The sequence below is a fragment of the Nycticebus coucang genome, chromosome 10 (genome assembly GCF_027406575.1).
Source record: "Nycticebus coucang isolate mNycCou1 chromosome 10, mNycCou1.pri, whole genome shotgun sequence".
Lineage (NCBI taxonomy): Eukaryota > Metazoa > Chordata > Mammalia > Primates > Lorisidae > Nycticebus > Nycticebus coucang.
Window position 1 is genome coordinate 121,404,518 of NC_069789.1, and position 18,955 is coordinate 121,423,472.

Sequence of the window (18,955 nt, forward strand, 5' to 3'; positions counted from 1 at the left end):
CAAGAGAAGGCGATCAAGGGTACCCAAATGGGGTCAGAGGAGACTAAACTCTTATTCTTCGAGGATGATATGATTTTTTTTTTTTTAGACAGATTTCAAGCTCTTGCCCTCAGTAGAGTGCTATGGTGTCACAGTTCACACAACCTCAAACTCTTGGGCTTAAGCGATTCTCTTGCCTCAGCCTCCCAAGCTGGGCGTTGTGGCTGGGTCTACAGGTGCCCGCCACAACGCCCAGCTATTTTTTTGGTTGTAGTTGTCATTGTTGTTTGGCAGGCCCAAGCTGGATTCAAATCCACTAGCTCCAGTGTCCCTAGCTGCTGAGCTACAGGCGCCAAGTTGGATGATCTCATACCTGGAAAACCCTAGGGACTCAACTACAAAACTCTTAGAAGTGATCAAGGAATACAGCAGCATCTCAGGATACAAAAACAATACTTACAAATCAGTAGTTTTTATATATACCAACAATAGTCAAGCTGAGAATATAGTCAAGGACTCTATTCCTTTTACAGTAGTGCCAAAGAAGATGAAATATCTTGGAATTTACCTAACAAAGGACATGAAAAATCTCTATAAAGAAAATTACGAAACTCTGAGAAAAGAAACAGCTGAATATGTTAAAAAATGGAAAAACATGCCATGCTCATGGCTGAAAAGAATCAACATTGTTAAAATGTCCATACTATCCAAAGCTATCTACAGATTTAATGCAATCCCTATTAAAGCATTAATTTTATACTTTAAAGATCTTGAAAAAATAGTACTTCATTTTATATAGAATCAGAAAAAACCTTGAAAAGCTAATACATTACTCGGAAATAAAAAAAAAATCAGGAGATACACATTATCAGACTTCAGGCTATATTATAAATCTATAGAGATCAAAATAGCATGGTCCTGGCACAAAAATAGAGAGGTAGATGTATGGAACAGAATAGACAGCCAAGAGACGAACCCAGCCACTTATTGTCATTTGATCTTTGACAAGCCTATCAAAAACTTTCAATGGGTGGAAGATTCCCTATTTAACAAATGGTGCTGGGTGAACTGGCTGGCGACCTGTATAAGACTGAAACTGGATCCTCACCTTCCCCATTAACAAAAATTGATTTTCGCTGATTAAAAGATTTAAATTTAAGACATGAAACTATAAAAATACTAGAAGAGAGTGCAGGGAAAACACGTGAAGAAATTGGCTTGGGAAAATATTTTATGAGGAGGACCCCCCTGGCAATTGAAGCAACACCAAAAATGTTATTACTGGGATCAAATCAAACTGAAAAGCTTCTGCACAGCCAAGAGCACAGTAAAGCAAACGGACAGCTTTCAGAATGGGAGAAGACATTTTCAGGTTGTGTTTCTGACAAAGGTCTGATAACTAGAATCCACAGAGAACTCAAACCAATCAATAAGAAAAAAACAAATAACCCTGTTTCTTTGTGGGCAAGAGACTTGAACAGAAACTTCCCTGAAGAAGACAGGTACATGGCCTACAAACACATGAAAAAATGCTTATCATCTTTAGTCATCAGAGAAATGCAAATCAAAACCATTTTGAGATATCATCTAACTCCAGTAAGATTAGCCCACATCACAAAATCCCAAAACTACTGATGTTGGCATGGATGTGGAAAGAAGGGAGCGCTTCTACACTGCTGGTGGGAATGCGAGCTAATATAGCCTTTTTGGAAAGAAGTTTTGATAACATTCAAGGAACCAAAAGTAGATCTACCATTCAATCCTGCAATTCCTCTACTAGGTATATACCCAAATGATCAAAAATCATTTTACAACAAAGACGTTTGTACCTGAATGTTTATTGCAGCCCAATTCATAATTGCCAAGTCGTGGAAGCAGCCCAAGTGCCCATCCGACCCATGAATGGATGAACAAATTGTAATATATGTATACCATGGAATACTATGCAGCCATAAAAAAGGATGGAGACTTTACATTTTTTATGTTTACATGGACGGAACTGGAACATATTCTTTTTAGTAAAGTATCTCAAGAATGGGGGAGTATCCAATATACTCAATAATATTATGAAACCAATATATAATCACCTACTCATTCATTTGAATGATAAGACACAACTATAGTCCAGAAAGGAGGGAAGAGGAGGGAGAGTGGGGGGAGCAGAAGGAAGGAGGGGATTTGGTAGGACCTCACCTATTGTGCACAATGCAATGGTACATTTTAAAACTATTAAGAGTAGAGTATAAATGTCTTACCACAACAAATAAGTAAGTGAGGTGATGGTTATGCTAATCAGTTTGACGTAAGCATTCCACATTGTACAGCAAATCAGCACATTGTACCCCATAAGTGTACACAGTTATGATTTAATAAAAAAAAAAGTCTAAACTATCGATCAGGAGTTCAAAGGTTTCAGCTTTGTTGAAGGGCTCAGTCCTGCCCCACCTGTTGACTCTCCATGCACAGGGATAGTCCCAGTGACCTTGCCCTGTTTTGGGGTGCCTCTGGGCTCTTTTCATCTTTGGTGGTCTTGATGAGCCCACAGGGATGGTGTGTCTGCGAGTCCCCGTGGATGGAGGTGGCGAGCCCAGCTGAGAAGTCAGCCTTTCTATCTCCCACAGTCTTGGTGATGCTCTCTACATATTTCCTAACTGCTGAACTGAACTTAACCAGGGAAGGCAAAACATCCTCTAAGATCTGGCTCCGGTGCTGAACGATGGCAGGATGTGGGTATAAGTTAAGAACACTTATTTTCAGCATAATAGCTGTGTGCTAGGTGGCATACGTGTGGCTTGTGTAGTGTGTGCACTTTCGGGTGGGATGAGAAGTGTGTGTGGTGCATGTGTGTGGGTGTGTTTGCCAGTATTTGACAAAAGGAAAGAGAAACAGATCAGATTTCTCCATCAACAGCCTTCCATGGCTCCCCTTCCCTCGGGAAAACGCCCGCCCCCTCTGCTTGGCTTTGGCTTGGCTTTGCAGGTACCGCTCTCACCTCTCCAAACGCCAGGCCGTTTCCTGCCCCCTTTGGCCTCAGACCCGCTCTTCCTTCTGCTTAGATAGTGCCCCTTCCACCCCCCTACCTTGTCTACTTGGAAAACTTCTAGCCACCCCCCAATCCCAGCCACACCCCATCCTCTTGGTGAGCCCTTCTGAACAAGAATAAGCTTATTCCAACCTCCGGGCCTTTGCACATGTTGTTCCCTCTTCCCGTTAATGTCTTTTTCCTCTTCTACCAATGAACTGCAGCTCATCTTTAAGGCACGGGTTCACAGGAAACCTCCACTGTGAAGGCCTCTCACAGCCCCCAGCCCCGGGCCATTCATATCTTCCTACTCTCAGTGTCCTCAAGCCTCACATCCCTGACTACCCCAAGCCAGGAACACTGTGCCTGGCATCAGTCCCTTCTAGTTCTGGAGGCCCTACAGCAGGGACAGAGTCTCACTCATCTGTGGTCTCCATGGGAGCCCCCAGGATCCTGCCAGCCCTCACTTTAGCATACACATCTAGGCACCCATGTTGAGCCAGCTCTTATGCCCCACAGGCTGGAAACCTTGGTGTCAAGGACACCCAGACGCTGTCCTCAAGCTTCCTAGTCTCCCTTGTCTAGTCAGGGAGACAGATCCAAACACAAAGAGAGATGTTTGCTAAAGTCAATGTGGCAGATGAGGAAACTGAGGCACAAGCAGGGAAGACCATGTCTCAGGGAAGCTGGGACTCCTAGCTGACCCTTCCTTCCCGACCATGGCTTCCCCCCGCCTCAAGAGCCTTCTTACTGAGAACTCCCATGACACTGTCCATCCTTCCACTGGGGATGCATGCAAAGGGTAAGTAGGGACACTGCCAGTGTTCCTGATGAACTCTTCCTTTCCCTCTCTCCCCTGAAGAACTCTCGATGTTCTCTCCGACTTTCTTTCCTGTACACCAAGCCAGCAGGGAGCTCCAGGACCATGGGTAGGAGGATGAATGAGGATAGTAAAGGGCCCGAGTGGTCAAGGGGAAGCAGGAGACCCAGGGCTGCCCCAAGTCAGGGCTGTGGAGACAGCATGAGAAGCAGCAGGTGCTCCGGTATCCCTGACACATCAAGTCACATGCAAGTCAACTCACCCTGCACCCCCACCTACCTCCCCTCCCACCCAGACAGGCTGCCCTACCTTAGCCTGGCATCCTGGAAAACTCCCAGCAGGGGGCTCTTGTCCTATAGTCTGTCCCTTGGGCTAAACCCCCCATCTTTCTCTCCTTCAGCTCCACACCGCCTGCTGACCCTCCATCCCTCCACACCCCAACTGTCTACCCAGAGAGTCCCCTCGCTGTATACATGGCAGAGTGAGTAATAAAGACCTAAATCACTCGGGGCTGCTGGCTTTGGTGTGATGCCTCTGGTTACCCCATACTGTTCCAAGGGTCATTGTGCCCCAGGGCTGTGGTGCAGGACACAGCCTCGTTGTTAGGCATGGGACTCACGTCTGGAATCACAGCTCTCTTTCACCATCACAGATCCAATGTCCTGGGTCCCGTTGAGCAGGTTGCATCCTGGTTGGGACATGCAACCCCGAACTTGTAGCCGGGTGAAGATGTTCTCTGGGGAAGGGGAGAGAGGGAGAGACAGTGATGCTGCTGCAAGGACCATCCGACCCTCAGACAGAGGTGCTGCTCCTGAAAGCCAGGCCCACCTCCCCCTTCCCCCTGCCATGCCTCAGCTCCCCAGAGACTCAGCTCTCAGTCCCTAGACCTCCTTGTTCAGCTCCTGCAGGGCCCCAGGTGCTCAGCTTACCTCCCGTGACCATGAGCTCTCCCTTGTAGCAGTGTGTGGTCCCCTTGGGACAGAGCTGCACACTTGCATCCTCTGGACATCTCTCTGTAGACAAGCAGTGTGGGCACTGCAAGGACCCTGGGTCTGCGGAGGTGACAGAGAGAGCAGGGAGCACTGAGAAGCTCTGGGTTTGGATCAGATGCCTTCTCTCCATGCTGCTTTTGCTGGCCCCCAGACTTGCCAGACACACCTTCCTTGGGCGCCTCTCACCCAGCTCTGGTGTGGGGAATTCCTGATGTGAGGCCAGTAGAAGAGGAAGTGAGTGTGAATATAAGATCTGAGAGGGGGGCAGGCATAGTGGCTTACGCCTGTAGTCCCGGCACTCTGGGAGGATCACTTGAGCCCAGGAGTTTGAGACCAGCCTGGGCAACACAGCAAGAGCCCATGTCTACAATACTTTTTAAACATTAGCTGTTGGCACAGTGGCACCCACTTCTAGATCCTTGCTACTTAGGAGGTTGAGCCAGGAGGATCCCTTGAGTGCAGGAGTTAGAGGCTGCAATGAGCTGTGATGGCACCACTGCACTCCAGCTTGGACAATAGAGTGAGGTTCCCTCTCTTACAACAAAAGAGATCTGTGGAGCAGCATGTAGGGCTCAGTACAAAAGAGGGTGAGGTGCAGGTGGGGGTGGGCAGGATGGAGCCCAGGGCCTGCCGAGGCCCCACACAGACAGCCTTGGTCAAGTCTGAGCCTTCTGGAGAAGTCTGGCTTCTGAGGCTAGACACTGACCCAGACTCCTTGGTCAAGGCAGGGAGGGGGTGCCCTGGAAGGAGCCCGTGGCTTCACCTGGAAGGTCTCCTAAACAGTTAGGGAACACAAGACATCCATGTTCAAAAACCATTTCAGAGAAGCCTGAGCAAGAGCGAGCCCCTATCTATACCAAAATAGAAAAACTAGCCAGGTGTTGTGGTGGGCACTATAGTCCCAGGTAGTCGGGAGGCCGAGGCAAGAGGATGGCATCAGCCCAAGAGTTTGAGTTACTATGAGCTATAATGCCATGGCACTCCAGCCTGGGCCACAGAATGGAGAGTGAGACTCTGTCCCAGAAGGAAAGAAAAGAAAAGAATATACTTTCTGCCCTATCTCTTTCTGGCATGATCCAATCCATACTTTAAAACCCATGTCACACAGCCATCTCTGGGAAACCTGCCCTGATCTCTGTGTCTAGTATAACCAGTGTATATTGAGAGCTTAATAAATGCTTGTTTCATAGGGAAAAAAAAAAACAAAAAAACTATTTCAGAGAAGAGAAGCATAGACATGCCCCAAACTCTAACACTAGACACAGACAGTGCAAAGTTACAAGGCTCCTGGCTTAGGAACAGAAAATGCAAAGCCCTGCCTGCGACGGCGGTGAGCCAAATGCACAGTGCAGAAGAAAGGAGAAGGCCCATGCCGGGTCAGGATGGGGCAGGAGTTGTGGTGGGGGGTTGTACATCAGAAATCAACCCAGGGTGGGGTTCCAGGAGGGTGGGAAGAGGCTGGTCTTGGGCGTTCTGGACGGGTGGTCAGCAGGGACAGGGAGGGAGTTCCAAGAGACTGGGAACTAGGGGGTGGGGCAGTCAGGGGCAGTCAGGGAGAGACAGAGCAAGGGAGCGCCTTCCCCAGCCATCCCCTCAGACAGCCCCTCCCTGTCCCGCTCCTCTCCAGGGCACCTGTTTCTGGAGACAGCTCCCCGAGGGGGAAGCTGGTGGCGAGGTCATTGCAGAAGTCCCCATGGCGGCACACGTGTGTGTAGGAGACGACAGAGAGGCCGGGGCCTGTCCTGTGCTGGGTGACACGGGGCTCGTGGTCCGCCTCTGCAGTGCAGCCCTTGCTGAGCACCAGGAGCACAGATGGTCCTGGACCAGACCAAGAGAGGGAGTCAGTCTGGGTGGGGATCAGGACTCCAGGGTACTAGAGGGAGAGGCTGCATGGTGGCCTAGGGTGAGAAGTGGGAGGCTTCTAAGCAGCTGAGGGATTTCATGGGCTTGGGACCCAGCAGGGGGGAAAGGCGGGGCTCTGCATGTCAGGCCCCTTCTCACCATTCCGAATGAGCATCAGCGAGTCCTGGCAACCCCAGCCTCTGTCACATTCTTTCTCTGAGTTAACTGTCCACTGGAGGTGCAGTTCGGATATATTGTGCACAGCCTTATACCTCCCGAACTGGCAGAACAGGGCTTGCCGTCCTGGGGTGGGAAGAGCAAATCCATTTCAGTGGAGTTTTCCTGCTAGTCTGCCAGGAAAGTCCTCTCCAGGTCAGGGTCCTCACTCACATGGCAGCATGAAGGGCCAGCAGTAGGGCAGAGCTCAGGACCGTTCTGCAGCAGAAAATTCCCTTCTGCTCTTTCTACCAGGAAGCAGGCCCTTTATACTTTCCCTGACCCAGCAGCCCAGGAACGGGGTGGGGAGAAGAAGTCTTTGCCAAAGATGGCCTGGGCTGTGCCCTCCCAGTCTGAAGTGCTTGAAGGGCCTGACTGAGGGGTCCCGCCTCCCTCAGATCCAGAGGTCTAGACCCCAGTCCTTCCTCCCTCAGACCTAGGGATCCAGACCCTCAGCTCCTCTTTATTCAGCCCCAGCGGTCAGCCCCTGGGCCCTCCCCCCTCGCACCTGGAAGTCTGAGTCCCCAGCTCCCTTCTCTCTCAGACCCAGGATATGGGGCTCCAGCTGTTCCCACAATTTCAAACGGAGCACCCTGACTCCAGGGTCCTCATATGGATCCCCAGCCTTCTTTTAAACCAGCTCTGCGGGTCTCCACCCCAAACCTGTGTCAGAGTGGCTTCAGTTTCCTCATCTCTCATGGCACCCTGGTCACCTTTTGGCCTCAGGGGAGGAAATGGCCCAACTCCCTGTGAGGACATTGCTCAGTGGGCATTGCCTGGTCCCAACATTCCTCCTGCCCCTGGCCTCCTTCCCTCTTCTTTCTCTTTCCTTCCTGTTTTTTATTCCCTTCCCTTTTTATTTCTCCTTTTGTGATTTTCTTCCCATGTTATTTCCCCTTTTGTGACTTTCTCTCCTCTTCTCTGTCCCCTCATAGCACAGCCTAGGCCCTGGGTCCCCATTTCCTTGCCATCAGGAAGGAATGAAGATATGGCATGGGGAGAGGGTGCGAGTGGAGACCCAACATGGGTTGAACAATTAAGATGCATTTTGGGCTCAGCACCCGTAGCTCAGTGGCTAGGTGCCAGACACATTCACCAGACCTGGTGGGTTCGAATCCAGCCCAGGCCCACCAAACAACGATAACTACAACAAAAAAAATAGCCGGGCATTGTGGCAGGTGCCTGTAGTCCCAGCTACTAAGGAGGCCTAGGCAAGAGAATTGCTTAAGCCCAAGAGTCTGAGGTTGCTGTGACCTGTGACACCACAGCATTCTACCAAGGGCGACATAGTGAGACTCTGTCTCAAAACAAACAAAAAAAAAAAACACATATATTTTGACAAAGCAAAGTATCTTTGCTAGAAACAGATGGGTGCAGTGCTGTGCTAGAAAACCAGCTCTTGGGGAAAAGGTCAAGAAAACCAGTGGACCGTTGACCTAATTCTGTGGTGTAAATATTCCTATCGCGTCTGATTTTCAAATCATCAATTTTCAAAGTACCAAACTACTAATTAATAATCAGTTCAAAAATTCCAGAGCTATTTAACATCACCTTTCACAGGCCCATATAGACCAGCTCTAGGACACTGGTAGGAGGCAGACAGGAATGAATGAGGGGTGTCTGTGAGGGACTGCGGAGGGGAAAGGTGGGTGTCTGACAGAGAGAAGAGAGGCACAGGAGGGCTGGGGAGAGCCAGCATAGCGGGGAAAGAGAAATGAACATGCAACTTGCAATTATTGTTGACATCTCTTTATGTGGGTTTGAAAATTTCATATTTGCTACCCTGCTGGGGACATATTCGTCTGATCTCCTACTGTGTCTACATCACCTATGTGGCATCTAGTAGATGCTTAATAAATGTTTATTGATTGAATAAACGAGTGAGCAGAAAGGGAAAGATGGCAACAGAGCCATCACCTCAGGTAGCACAGGCTGTGCTCTGTGGAAACCAGGGCCCTCCCCAGTGGTTCCCATTGCTGTGCGAGTGGCACCCTCTGGAATTGTCATGGCTTGAAACCACATCCTTGCTGGAAGAGGTGAGGGAAGGGTGGGCCAGGAAGCTAATAGGCCACGGATACTCAATTACACGTCCTGTTCTACTCAACTAACATTGACTGAAGCTGCCTTTTGTGCCAGGCACCATCCTAGTTGCCTCAGATACAGGGAAACAAATAAGAATGAGGCTGCTGCCTGGAACGAAGCTCACAGCTTAGTAAGACAGACACATACTTAACAAATACATGAGCCTGTTTCTGGGTGCTGGACAGAGTGAAAACTAGCGAACGAACTGGCTGCTTCAGCTTAGAGTTGTGGAAGGGCCAGCCTGAGGTGGCATTTTAGCCAGGGGATGAATGGAATGAAAGAGCCAGGACTGGAAAGACACACAGACAGCATGCTCCTCCCGAGGAGCCGGTGTAGAGGCCCCGAGGTGGGCTCAAGCTTGGCTTGGTTGAGGATTAGAAAGAATGCAAGTGGCTGGACTGCAGTGGTGACCTGGAGAGTGGCAGCGAATGACAGGAGATGATAGCAGAAAGATGGAGATGCAGAACTAAGCATATCAAGGCAGCCTTCCTGGGAGGCCTGCATTCAAGCAGCAAATGCAAAGCCTGGGGTGCAGGTGGGGAGCGGTTGGCTCTGAGCTAACAGTCTGACAGTCCTTGGTCTGCATAACTCGGATGCTGCCAGGCCAGGCTCTGTTGCTTGTGATTGTGTGGCCTTGGGCCACTGACTCTCCTCTGAGAGCTCCAGTATGCCCTTCTGTAGGCTAGGGGGGCTGTATATCCGCATCTCATGGGTTGTGGTGAGGATTAAGATAGTTATACATCCCTAAGTAGGTTCTCAGCAGATGAAGGGGATAGTTCACATTCTGAGCCCTGCTCTGTTCTAGGCCTTGGTCATATAAGCTTGACCACCACTAAGGGAAGTCCTATTAATATTAATAGCCCAGTTTTATAGGTAAAGAAATTGAGCACCAGAGCAGCTAAATAAGTTGGCCAAGGAGTGTGGCAAAGATTACCGCCCAGCCAAGATCTGTGGTCTGCCTCTAGGAGGTGACTGCCCCGGGAGGAACCAACTTCCCCAGCTCTGGTACTACAAGGGTATCATTGAGGGCAGTAGCTGGTGGAGTGCTCAAGGGGAAGCGGAAGACCCAGGGCTGCCCAAGGTCAGGGCTGTGGAGACAGCATGAGAAGCAGCAGGTGCTCCGGTATCCCTGACACATCAAGTCATATGCAAGTCAACTCACCCTGCACCCCCACCAACCTCCCCTCCCGCCCAGACAGGCTGCCCTACCTTAGCCTGGCATCCTGGAAAACTCCCAGCAGGGCTCTTGTCCTATAGTTTGTCCCTTGGGCCAAACCCCCCATCTTTCTCTCCTTCAGCTCCACACCGCCTACTGACCCCCCATCCCTCCACACCCCAACTGTCTACCCAGAGAGTCCCCTCGTTGTACACATGGCAGAGTGAGTAATAAACACCTAAATCACTTGGGTTGTGCCCGAGGGCTGTGGTGCAGGACACAGCCTCGTTGTTAGGCATGGGACTCACGTCTGGAATCACAGCTCTCCTTCACCATCACAGGCCCAATGTCCTGGGTCCCGTTGAGCAGGTTGCATCCTGGTTGGGACATGCAACCCCGAACTTGTAGCCGGGTGAAGATGTTCTCTGGGGAAGGGGAGAGAGGGAGAGACAGTGATGCTGCTGCAAGGACCATCTGACCCTCAGACAGAGGTGCTGCTCCTGAAAGCCAGGCCCACCTCCCCCTTCCCCCTGCCATGCCTCAGCTCCCCAGAGACTCAACTCTCAGTCCCTAGACCTTGTTCAGCTCCTGCAGGGCCCCAGGTGCTCAGCTTACCTCCCGTGAGCACGAGCTCTCCCTTGTAGCAGTGTGTGGTCCCCTTGGGACAGAGCTGCACACTTGCATCCTCTGGACATCTCTCTGTAGACAAGCAGTGTGGGCACTGCAAGGACCCTGGGTCTGCGGAGGTGACAGAGAGAGCAGGGAGCACTGAGAAGCTCTGGGTTTGGATCAGATGCCTTCTCTCCATGCTGCTTTTGCTGGCCCCCAGACTTGCCAGACACGCCTTCCTTGGGCGCCTCTCACCCAGCTCTGGTGTGGGGAATTCCTGATGTGAGGCCAGTAGAAGAGGAAGTGAGTGTGAATATAAGATCTGAGAGGGGGCCAGGCACAGTGGCTTACGCCTGTAGTCCCGGCACTCTGGGAGGATCACTTGAGCCCAGGAGTTTGAGACCAGCCTGGGCAACACAGCAAGAGCCCATGTCTACAATACTTTTTAAACATTAGCTGTTGGCACAGTGGCACCCACTTCTAGATCCTTGCTACTTAGGAGGTTGAGCCAGGAGGATCCCTTGAGTGCAGGAGTTAGAGGCTGCAATGAGCTGTGATGGTACCACTGCACTCCAGCTTGGACAATAGAGTGAGGTCCCCTCTCTTACAACAAAAGAGATCTGTGGAGAGGCATGTAGGGCTCAGTACAAAAGAGGGTGAGGTGCAGGTGGGGGTGGGCAGGATGGAGCCCAGGGCCTGCCGAGGCCCCACACAGACAGCCTTGGTCAAGTCTGAGCCTTCTGGAGAAGTCTGGCCTTCTGAGGCTAGACACTGACACAGACTCCTTGGTCAAGGCAGGGAGGGGGTGCCCTGGAAGGAGCCTGTGGCTTCACCTGGAAGGTCTCCTAAACAGTTAGGGAACACAAGACATCCATGTTCAAAAACTATTTTCATTTCTACTAAAAATAGAAAAACTAGCAGCCAGGCCTTGTGGCAAGCACCTGTAGTCCCAGCTGCTCAGGAGGCTGAAGCAAGAGGATGGCTTGAGTCCAAGAGTTTGAGGTTGCTGTGAGCTGTGATGCCATGGCACTCTAGCCTCGCCCACAGAGTGAGACTCTGGCTCAAAAAAAAAAAAAAAAGAAGGAAAGAAAGAAAGAAACAAAGAGGAAAAAGTGAAGAAAAAGGAAAGAATATCCTTTCTGCCTTATCCCTTTCTGGCACATTCCAAACCATACATCAAAACTCATGTCAAATGGCCAACTCCAGGAAACCTGCCCTGATCTCTGTGTCTAGTATAACCAGTGTATATTGAGAGCTTAATAAATGCTTGTTTCATAGGAAAAAAAAAAAACTATTTCAGAGAAGAGAAGCACAGACATGCCCCAAACTCTAACACTAGACACAGACGGTGCAAAGTTACAAGGCTCCTGGCTTAGGAACAGAAAATGCAAAGCCCTGCCTGCGACGGCGGTGAGCCAAATGCACAGTGCAGAAGAAAGGAGAAGGCCCATGCCGGGTTAGGATGGGGCAGGAGTGGGGGGTTGTACATCAGAAATCAACCCAGGGTGGGGTTCCAGGAGGGTGGGAAGAAGCTGGTCTTGGGTGTTCTGCCCCGGTGGGCAGGAGGTACAGGGAGGGAGTTCCAAGAGACTGGGAACTAGGGGGTGGGGCAGTCAGGGACAGTCAGGGAGAGACAGAACAAGTGAGCGCCTTCCCCAGCCATCCCCTCGGACAGCCCCTCCCTGTCCCGCTCCTCTCCAGGGCACCTGTTTGCAGGGGCGGGGCCCAGACTGGGGCACTTGTGGAGAGGTCGTTGCAGAAGTCCCCATGGCGGCACACGTGGGTGTAGGAGACGACAGAGAGGCCAGGGCCGGTCCTGTGCTGGGTGACACGGGGCTCATGGTCCGCCTCTGCAGCGCAGCCCTTGCTGAGCACCAGTAGCGCGGATGGTCCTGGACCAGACGAAGAGAGGGAGTCAGTCATGGTGGGGATCAGGACTCCAGGGTATTAGAGGGGAGAGGCTGCATGGTGGCCTAGGATGAGAGGTTGAGGTGGGGGCACCTGGGCACCAGAGGAATTGCACAGGCAGAGGCTTAGGCTACAGGACCCAGGGGACCTAGTGGGGGAGGCAGGCGGGGCTCTCCACTGTCAGGCCCCTTCTCACCATCCTCAATGAGCATCAGCGAGTCGTGGCAACCCCAGCCTCTGTCACAATTTTTCTGTAATTTAACCGTCCACTGGAGGGGCAATTCAGATACATTGTGCACAGCCTTATATGTCCCCCAGTTGCAGATCAGAGCTTGCCGTCCTGGGGTGGGAAGAGCAAATCCATCTCAGCAGAGCTTCCCTGCCAGTCGGTAGGGAAAGTCCTCTCCAGTCAGGGTCCTCACTCACCTGGCAGCATGAAGGTGACCCCCAGGAGGGCCAGTAGTAAGACAGAGCTCATGACTAGTCTGCAGCAGAAAAATTCCCTTCTACTGTTTCAACCAGGAAATGGGCCCTTTATACTTCCCCTGACCAGCAGCCCAGAAAGCGGGTGAGGAGGGGAAGCCCTTGCCAAAGATGGCCTGGGCTGTGCCCTCCCAGTCTGAACTGTCGAAAGACCTGGCTTGACGGGAGGTGTGCCCCTCCTTTCTCAGACCCAGGGCTCCAGCCCGAATTCCTCCTCTCTCAGATACAGAGGTCCAGGCCCCAGGCCCTCCTCCCTCAGACCCAGGGATCCTGGCCCTCAGCTCCTCTACATTCAGACCCAGTGGTCCAGCCCCTGGGCCCCTCCTCCCTCACACCTGGAAGTCCAGGCTCCCAGCTCCCTTCTCTGTCAGACCCAGGAATCCAGGCTCTGGATCCTCCCACAGTTTCAAACAGAGAACCCTGACTCCAGCGTGCCCCTCGCCTGGATCCCTAGCCTTCTTTTCTGTGAGTCCCCATCAAAACCCCATTTCAGAGTAGCTTTAGAAGCCAGTTTCCTCGTCTCTCATGGCACCCTGGTCACCTCCTGGCCTCAGTGGAGAAATAGCCCAACTGCCTGTGAGGACACTGGGCAGCGGGCATTGGCTGGTCTCGGTATTCTTCCCGCCTCTGACCTCCTCCTTCCCCGTTCTTTCTCTTTCCTTCCTCTGTGGCTTTCCTTTTTATTTCCCCTTTTGTGACTTCCTCTCCCTTTCTCTCCTCTTCTTCTCTGTCCCCTCACAGCACAGCCTAGGCCCTGGGTCCCCACTTCCTTGCCATCAGGAAAGAGTGAGGATATGGCATGGGGAGAGGGTGGGAGTGGAGACCCGACATGGGTTGAACAATTAAGATGTATTTTGACAAAGCAAAGTTTCTTCGCTGGAAACAGATGGGCACAGTGCTGTGCTAGAAAACCAGCTCTTGGGAAAAAGGTCAAGAAAACCAGTAGACTGTTGACCTAATTCTGTGGTGTAAATATTCCTATCATGTCTGATTTTCAAACTACCAATGGTTTGATTAAACCGTGCCATATCCTCACTCTTTCCTGATGGCAAGGAGGTGTGCCATCAGGGCCTATGCTGTACTGTGAGGGGAGAGATGAGGAAACTGGCTTCTAAAGCTACTCTCAGTCCTGCTCTGTTCTAGGCCTTAGTCATTCAACTTGACCACCCCTGATGGAGATCTTAATATTAATACCCCAGTTTTATATGTAATGATACTGAGCCCGAGAGCAGCTAAATAACTTGCCTAAGGCCACAGCATATGGCAGAGATCACTGCCCAGCCAAGATCTGTGATCTGCCTCTAGATGGCTGCCCAGGGAGGGACCATCTTTTCCAACTCCCCCTGCCTCTAGGGAGACCATGGAACTACTTTTCCTAATGGAAGGTAGACAGAAATGACTCACGCTAGAGCCTGAGTGCTTGGAAAGCAGGAATGCCTTCTCCTACCCCCATGTATTAGCTAGATGTCGGTATCCGTCAGGATGACCCTGGAGCACCCTTAGTCACTCATGTCTTAGTATAATAGAGCCACCTTCCTCGCACACACACACCACCAAGTAGATATGATGCAAATGAGAAATAAACACCTGCTACATTAAACTATGAAATTTTAACTCAATGATGTACCTGTGACAGCAGCCAGCATTTCTAATACACATAGCTTCGAGCGCTTTTCTTGCTCTGAGTATCCTAAAAGGAGAGCCTAACAGGGATTCTTCTTTAACTACCTTGTTCAGGGAGGGTTCACATGAGAAAGGAGAAAGGTTAGGGAAGAATGTGTCTTACTGAAGACTCCCTGGCATTAGATCCCACATGAACCCCAATGGAGTGGATTCACCATGAAAAAAGACCACCATTTTGTACCCCTGGTCCAGGTAGGCATTGGCCAAGGTCTGTTGCTGAGCTGAGGGAGTGAAGCAGAGCAGCCTCCTTGGTAAGGGGCTCTCGCTGGTCAAGGACAATTCTCTAGATGAGGGGCAGCTACAAGATGTTGTCAGCCAACACCAGCTGATCAAGGGACCTGGGTGAGATATACCACATCCCCTGTAGCTCTGGAGACAGGCTTGATCCCGGGGCCTGCTCCTAAGCACTGTGCCAGACATGGATGCATTCATATTTTTATGAATGCAAATAGAAAGCCAACTTCATAACAAGAAAAGATATACTATATACTAACAATGAGAAACACTGTCGTAGAGTGCCATAGGTAAGACTCTAAGGCATTCGCCTACAGCACTGCCAGTACTGGGTTTTATCGTAGTCGTTGGTTTTTTGCTTTTGTTTGTTTGTGTTTTGCTATTGGGTGAAACAATTGCAAAGCTCACTTTTTCATCTTATAGAAGAAGATGCAGAGGCTGAGAGAGGAAGACGGGCTTGCCCACGGCAAGCTCTCTCCTCTACACGGACCAATGGGTCCACCAAGTACGAGAAGCCCAGATCATGTCAGAATCTGCTCAGGATATTTACCTAGAGATGACAGAGCCAGATCCTTTAGCACTTAGGTGGGGCTTTCTGCGTGGAGACAAATTGTCCTGTATGGATTGTCAATACTTCCTCCATGGAGATAAATACTCTAGAAAACATACTTTTTCTCCCTGAGACTTCCTTAACAATGTGAAAAGCAAGTATTTCCTCTCTGGGTTTTCTCAGCTCCAACCCCTACCTTTGTCTCTGCCTTAATCACTAGAAAAATTAGCCTGATGTCATGGTGGGTGCCTGTAGTCCCAGCTACTCCAGAGGTTTGAGGGTTGCTTGAGCATAGGAGTTTGAGGTTGCTGTAAGCTAGGCTGACACCATGGCACTCTAGCCTGGGCAATGGAATGGGACTTTGTCTCCAAAGGAAAAAAAAAAAAAAAAAAAAAACAAGAAAAGAAAAGCTGCAAGGTTAGTGTAATGACCACTCCTATCCCCTTCACTAGGATTCACCAGTTGTTAACCTTTTGCTGAATTTGTTTATACACACATAGCACACACAGCACACACTTTTAAAATAAAAAAGTTGTAGCTGTGACTGTCACCACTAAGTGCTTCAGCAAGAACCTCCTTAAGGATAAAAAGACTTTGTCCTACGTAACTACAAGATTCAATGGTCTTGCCTGAGTAGTTTACGCTGGTACGATATTGGCTAATACCCCATTTCCAATTTCCTCTGTTTTCCAAATGACATCCTTCAGAGCTTTTTGCTTTCCCGTTGAGGGGACAGCCAGGATGGAGCCCTGGCTGCACCGAATTGCCTTGTCTCTGGAGTCTTCTTTACTCTAGGAATGTTTCTCTGCCTTTCATTTTCTTTCATGCCATAGAAAGCAACACTGCATTTGTTTCACGATGTCTCCTGCAGTTTGGATATGTCTGTTTCTTTATGATTCGATTAACTTTAATAGTTTTTGGCAATATTCTACATGGGTAACGTGTGTCACATCAGGAGGCCCTTACTGGCCGTTGGTCACATTCTTAGCTAATTAACAAGTCATCAGTGGGGTGAGCTATGGAGGCCATATGAACATCCTACTCCCTACCCCAAGACCCTTCTGCCTCCTTGCAAACATTGTGCCCACACTACTTCCAGAAAATCCTCCAGTATCAAAGCAAGAAGGAGGATGCTCGGCTCCAGCTCCTCCCCTTGCCCAGCTCTGCCCATTATGCAAATCTTCCCAGAGCTGGTTCCATTCTGTCACTTCAAGGAAAGGGAAACTAAGCCCCAGACTGAGAAGGAGGATAGGGGTGGTCATTACACTAACCTTTCCCACTGAGCTGGGAAATGGAGCCCAGGCCTTTGAAACAAGCTGCATTCTCTCCTTCTATGCCACAGAACACCCAAGAGGCTCAAGAGTCATTTGAATGGTTCATTTCCAATCTCTTTACCTGCCATATACCCAGTGTTCTTCAGCAACAACAAATTGTTCATTGGGGCCAGATGGAGTGGCTCACACCTCTAATCCTTGCACTCTGGAAGGCCAAGGCAGGTGGGTTGCTTGAGCTCAGGAGTTCAAGACCCGCCTGAGCAAGAGTGAGACCCTGTCTCTACTAAAAATAGAAAAACTAGCTGGGCATGGCGGTGGGTGCCTGTAGTCCCAATTACTCAGGAGACTGAGGCAGGAGGATGGCTTGAGCCCAGGAGTTTGAGGTTGCTGTGAATTATAATAACATCATTGCACTCTAAGCAGACGACAGAGCAAGACTGTCTCAAAAAAAAAATTATTCACTGGGAGAACAGATTCAAATCCAAGGCATAGGACTTTATGTAATAAATAGGAGAGATCTGTGGCACTTCATGAAAAGTTATGCTTAAATATGTTTACAGGCCCTTATGTACTGACTAGGGGAGGGGAAACAAACGAGTTTCTGAGGCTGGCATTGCCAGGGACTTATATCCTCAAGTGCTGGTGTCACAGGGGGTTAACCCTTTGGAGGCCAATCCAACACTCAACCTGGATCTCCATTTTGTTTTGTCTTGTTTTTGTTTGTTTGTTCGTTTGTTCTCGAGACAGAGTCTCACTTTGTCACCCTTGGTAGAGTGCGTGGCATCATAGCTCACAGCAACCTCAAACTCTTGGGCTTAAGCAATTCTCTTGCCTCAGCTTCCCAAGTAGCTGGGATTACAGGTACCTGCCACAATGCCTGGCTATTTTTAGGAACAAGGTCTCACTCTGGCTCAGCCTGGTCTTGAAACTGTGAGCTTAGGCAATCCACCCACCTTGGCCTTCCAGAGTGCTAGGATTATAGGTGTGAGCCACCTCACCCAGCCACGGAGCTCCATTTTGGAAAAACAAAATCCCTTCCATGAAACTAGCCCTTTTAGCACCAGGGACCAATTTCATGGAAGATCATTTTTCCACTTACTGAGGGGACAAGGAGGAATTAAATTCTCATAAGGAGTATGCAGCCAAGATTCCTCACATGTGGGCTTTTCAGTAGGGCTTAAGCACCTATGAAAGTCTAATGCTGAGAATCTGATGCTGCTGCAGCTATGGCAGGAGGCAGAGCTCAAGTGGAGATGTGAGCAATGGGGAGTGGCTGCAATTACAGATAAAGCTTCTCTTGCTTGCTGCTCACCTTGTGCTGCCCAGTTCCTAACAGGTCACAGACAAGTCTAGTCCAAGGCCAGGGGTTGGGAACTGCAGCCCTAATTTAGGTAAGGAGAAGGCAAGTTGCGATCATTTGGGAACTGTGGGCTTTGAGTAAAGAGCCTAAGCTTCGGCGGCACCTGTGGCTCAGTTGGTAAGGCGCCGGCCCCATATACCGAGGGTGGCGGGTTCAAACCCAGCCCTGGCTGAACTGCAACCAAAAAATAGCTGGGTGTTGTGGCCGGCGCCTGTAGTCCCAGCTACTCGGGAGGCTGAGGCAAGAGAATTGCTTAAGCCCAGGAGTTGGAGGTTGCTGTGAGCTGTGTGATGCCATGGCACTCTACCCGAGGGCCATAAAGTGACACTCTGTCTCTACAAAAAAAAAAAAGAGCCTAAGCTTCTACACCAGCCTAAGCTTTCATTCTGATCTGAACAATTTACTTCCTCTTTCTAACCTTCCATCTCTTCCTAAGTAAAATGAGGCGTGGTTTTCAATCTTTTCTGCACACAAGAAAAAGAGATGGGAAAAACATGTAGCCCAATGTACACAGTGCTGGGACTGACGTCTCTGTGTTAACAGACAGTGGACTTAGCAGCGTGTAGAGAGCCATCTTTCCCGGGGGGCACCCGGCAACATACAACCACAGGGGATTTACCTGGAAGTATCACTTTGCTATCCACCCCTCATCAACAAAGCCTACTAAGTCTTTCAAGATAATTCCGGTTTGTTTTCCTTTACATAAATATAATAGATGAATGGAATGGAGTTACCGAATGGCATA

The 18,955-nt window shown here is 50.0% G+C and overlaps 1 protein-coding gene across 2 annotated transcripts in view; it reads right to left on the reverse strand.

Annotated features, from left to right (window-relative positions):
* The window catches only part of CD177 (CD177 molecule), a 31,528-nt gene that overhangs the window by 5,220 nt on the left and 7,353 nt on the right, over nt 1–18,955 (reverse strand). The window contains exons 1-9 of one of the 2 annotated variants that reach the window (XM_053607126.1): nt 13,053–13,253; nt 12,823–12,966; nt 12,425–12,610; nt 10,725–10,847; nt 10,418–10,534; nt 6,815–6,958; nt 6,446–6,631; nt 4,751–4,873; nt 4,441–4,557 (exon numbers count right to left, since the gene is read on the reverse strand). In XM_053607126.1, the coding sequence (XP_053463101.1) occupies nt 4,441–4,557; nt 4,751–4,873; nt 6,446–6,631; nt 6,815–6,958; nt 10,418–10,534; nt 10,725–10,847; nt 12,425–12,610; nt 12,823–12,966; nt 13,053–13,104 (1,192 nt within the window). In that variant the 5' untranslated portion in view covers nt 13,105–13,253. Of the gene's footprint in view, nt 1–4,440; nt 4,558–4,750; nt 4,874–6,445; nt 6,632–6,814; nt 6,959–10,417; nt 10,535–10,724; nt 10,848–12,424; nt 12,611–12,822; nt 12,967–13,052; nt 13,254–18,955 lie in introns of those variants that run through there. The other variant, XM_053607127.1, reaches the window with a different exon arrangement.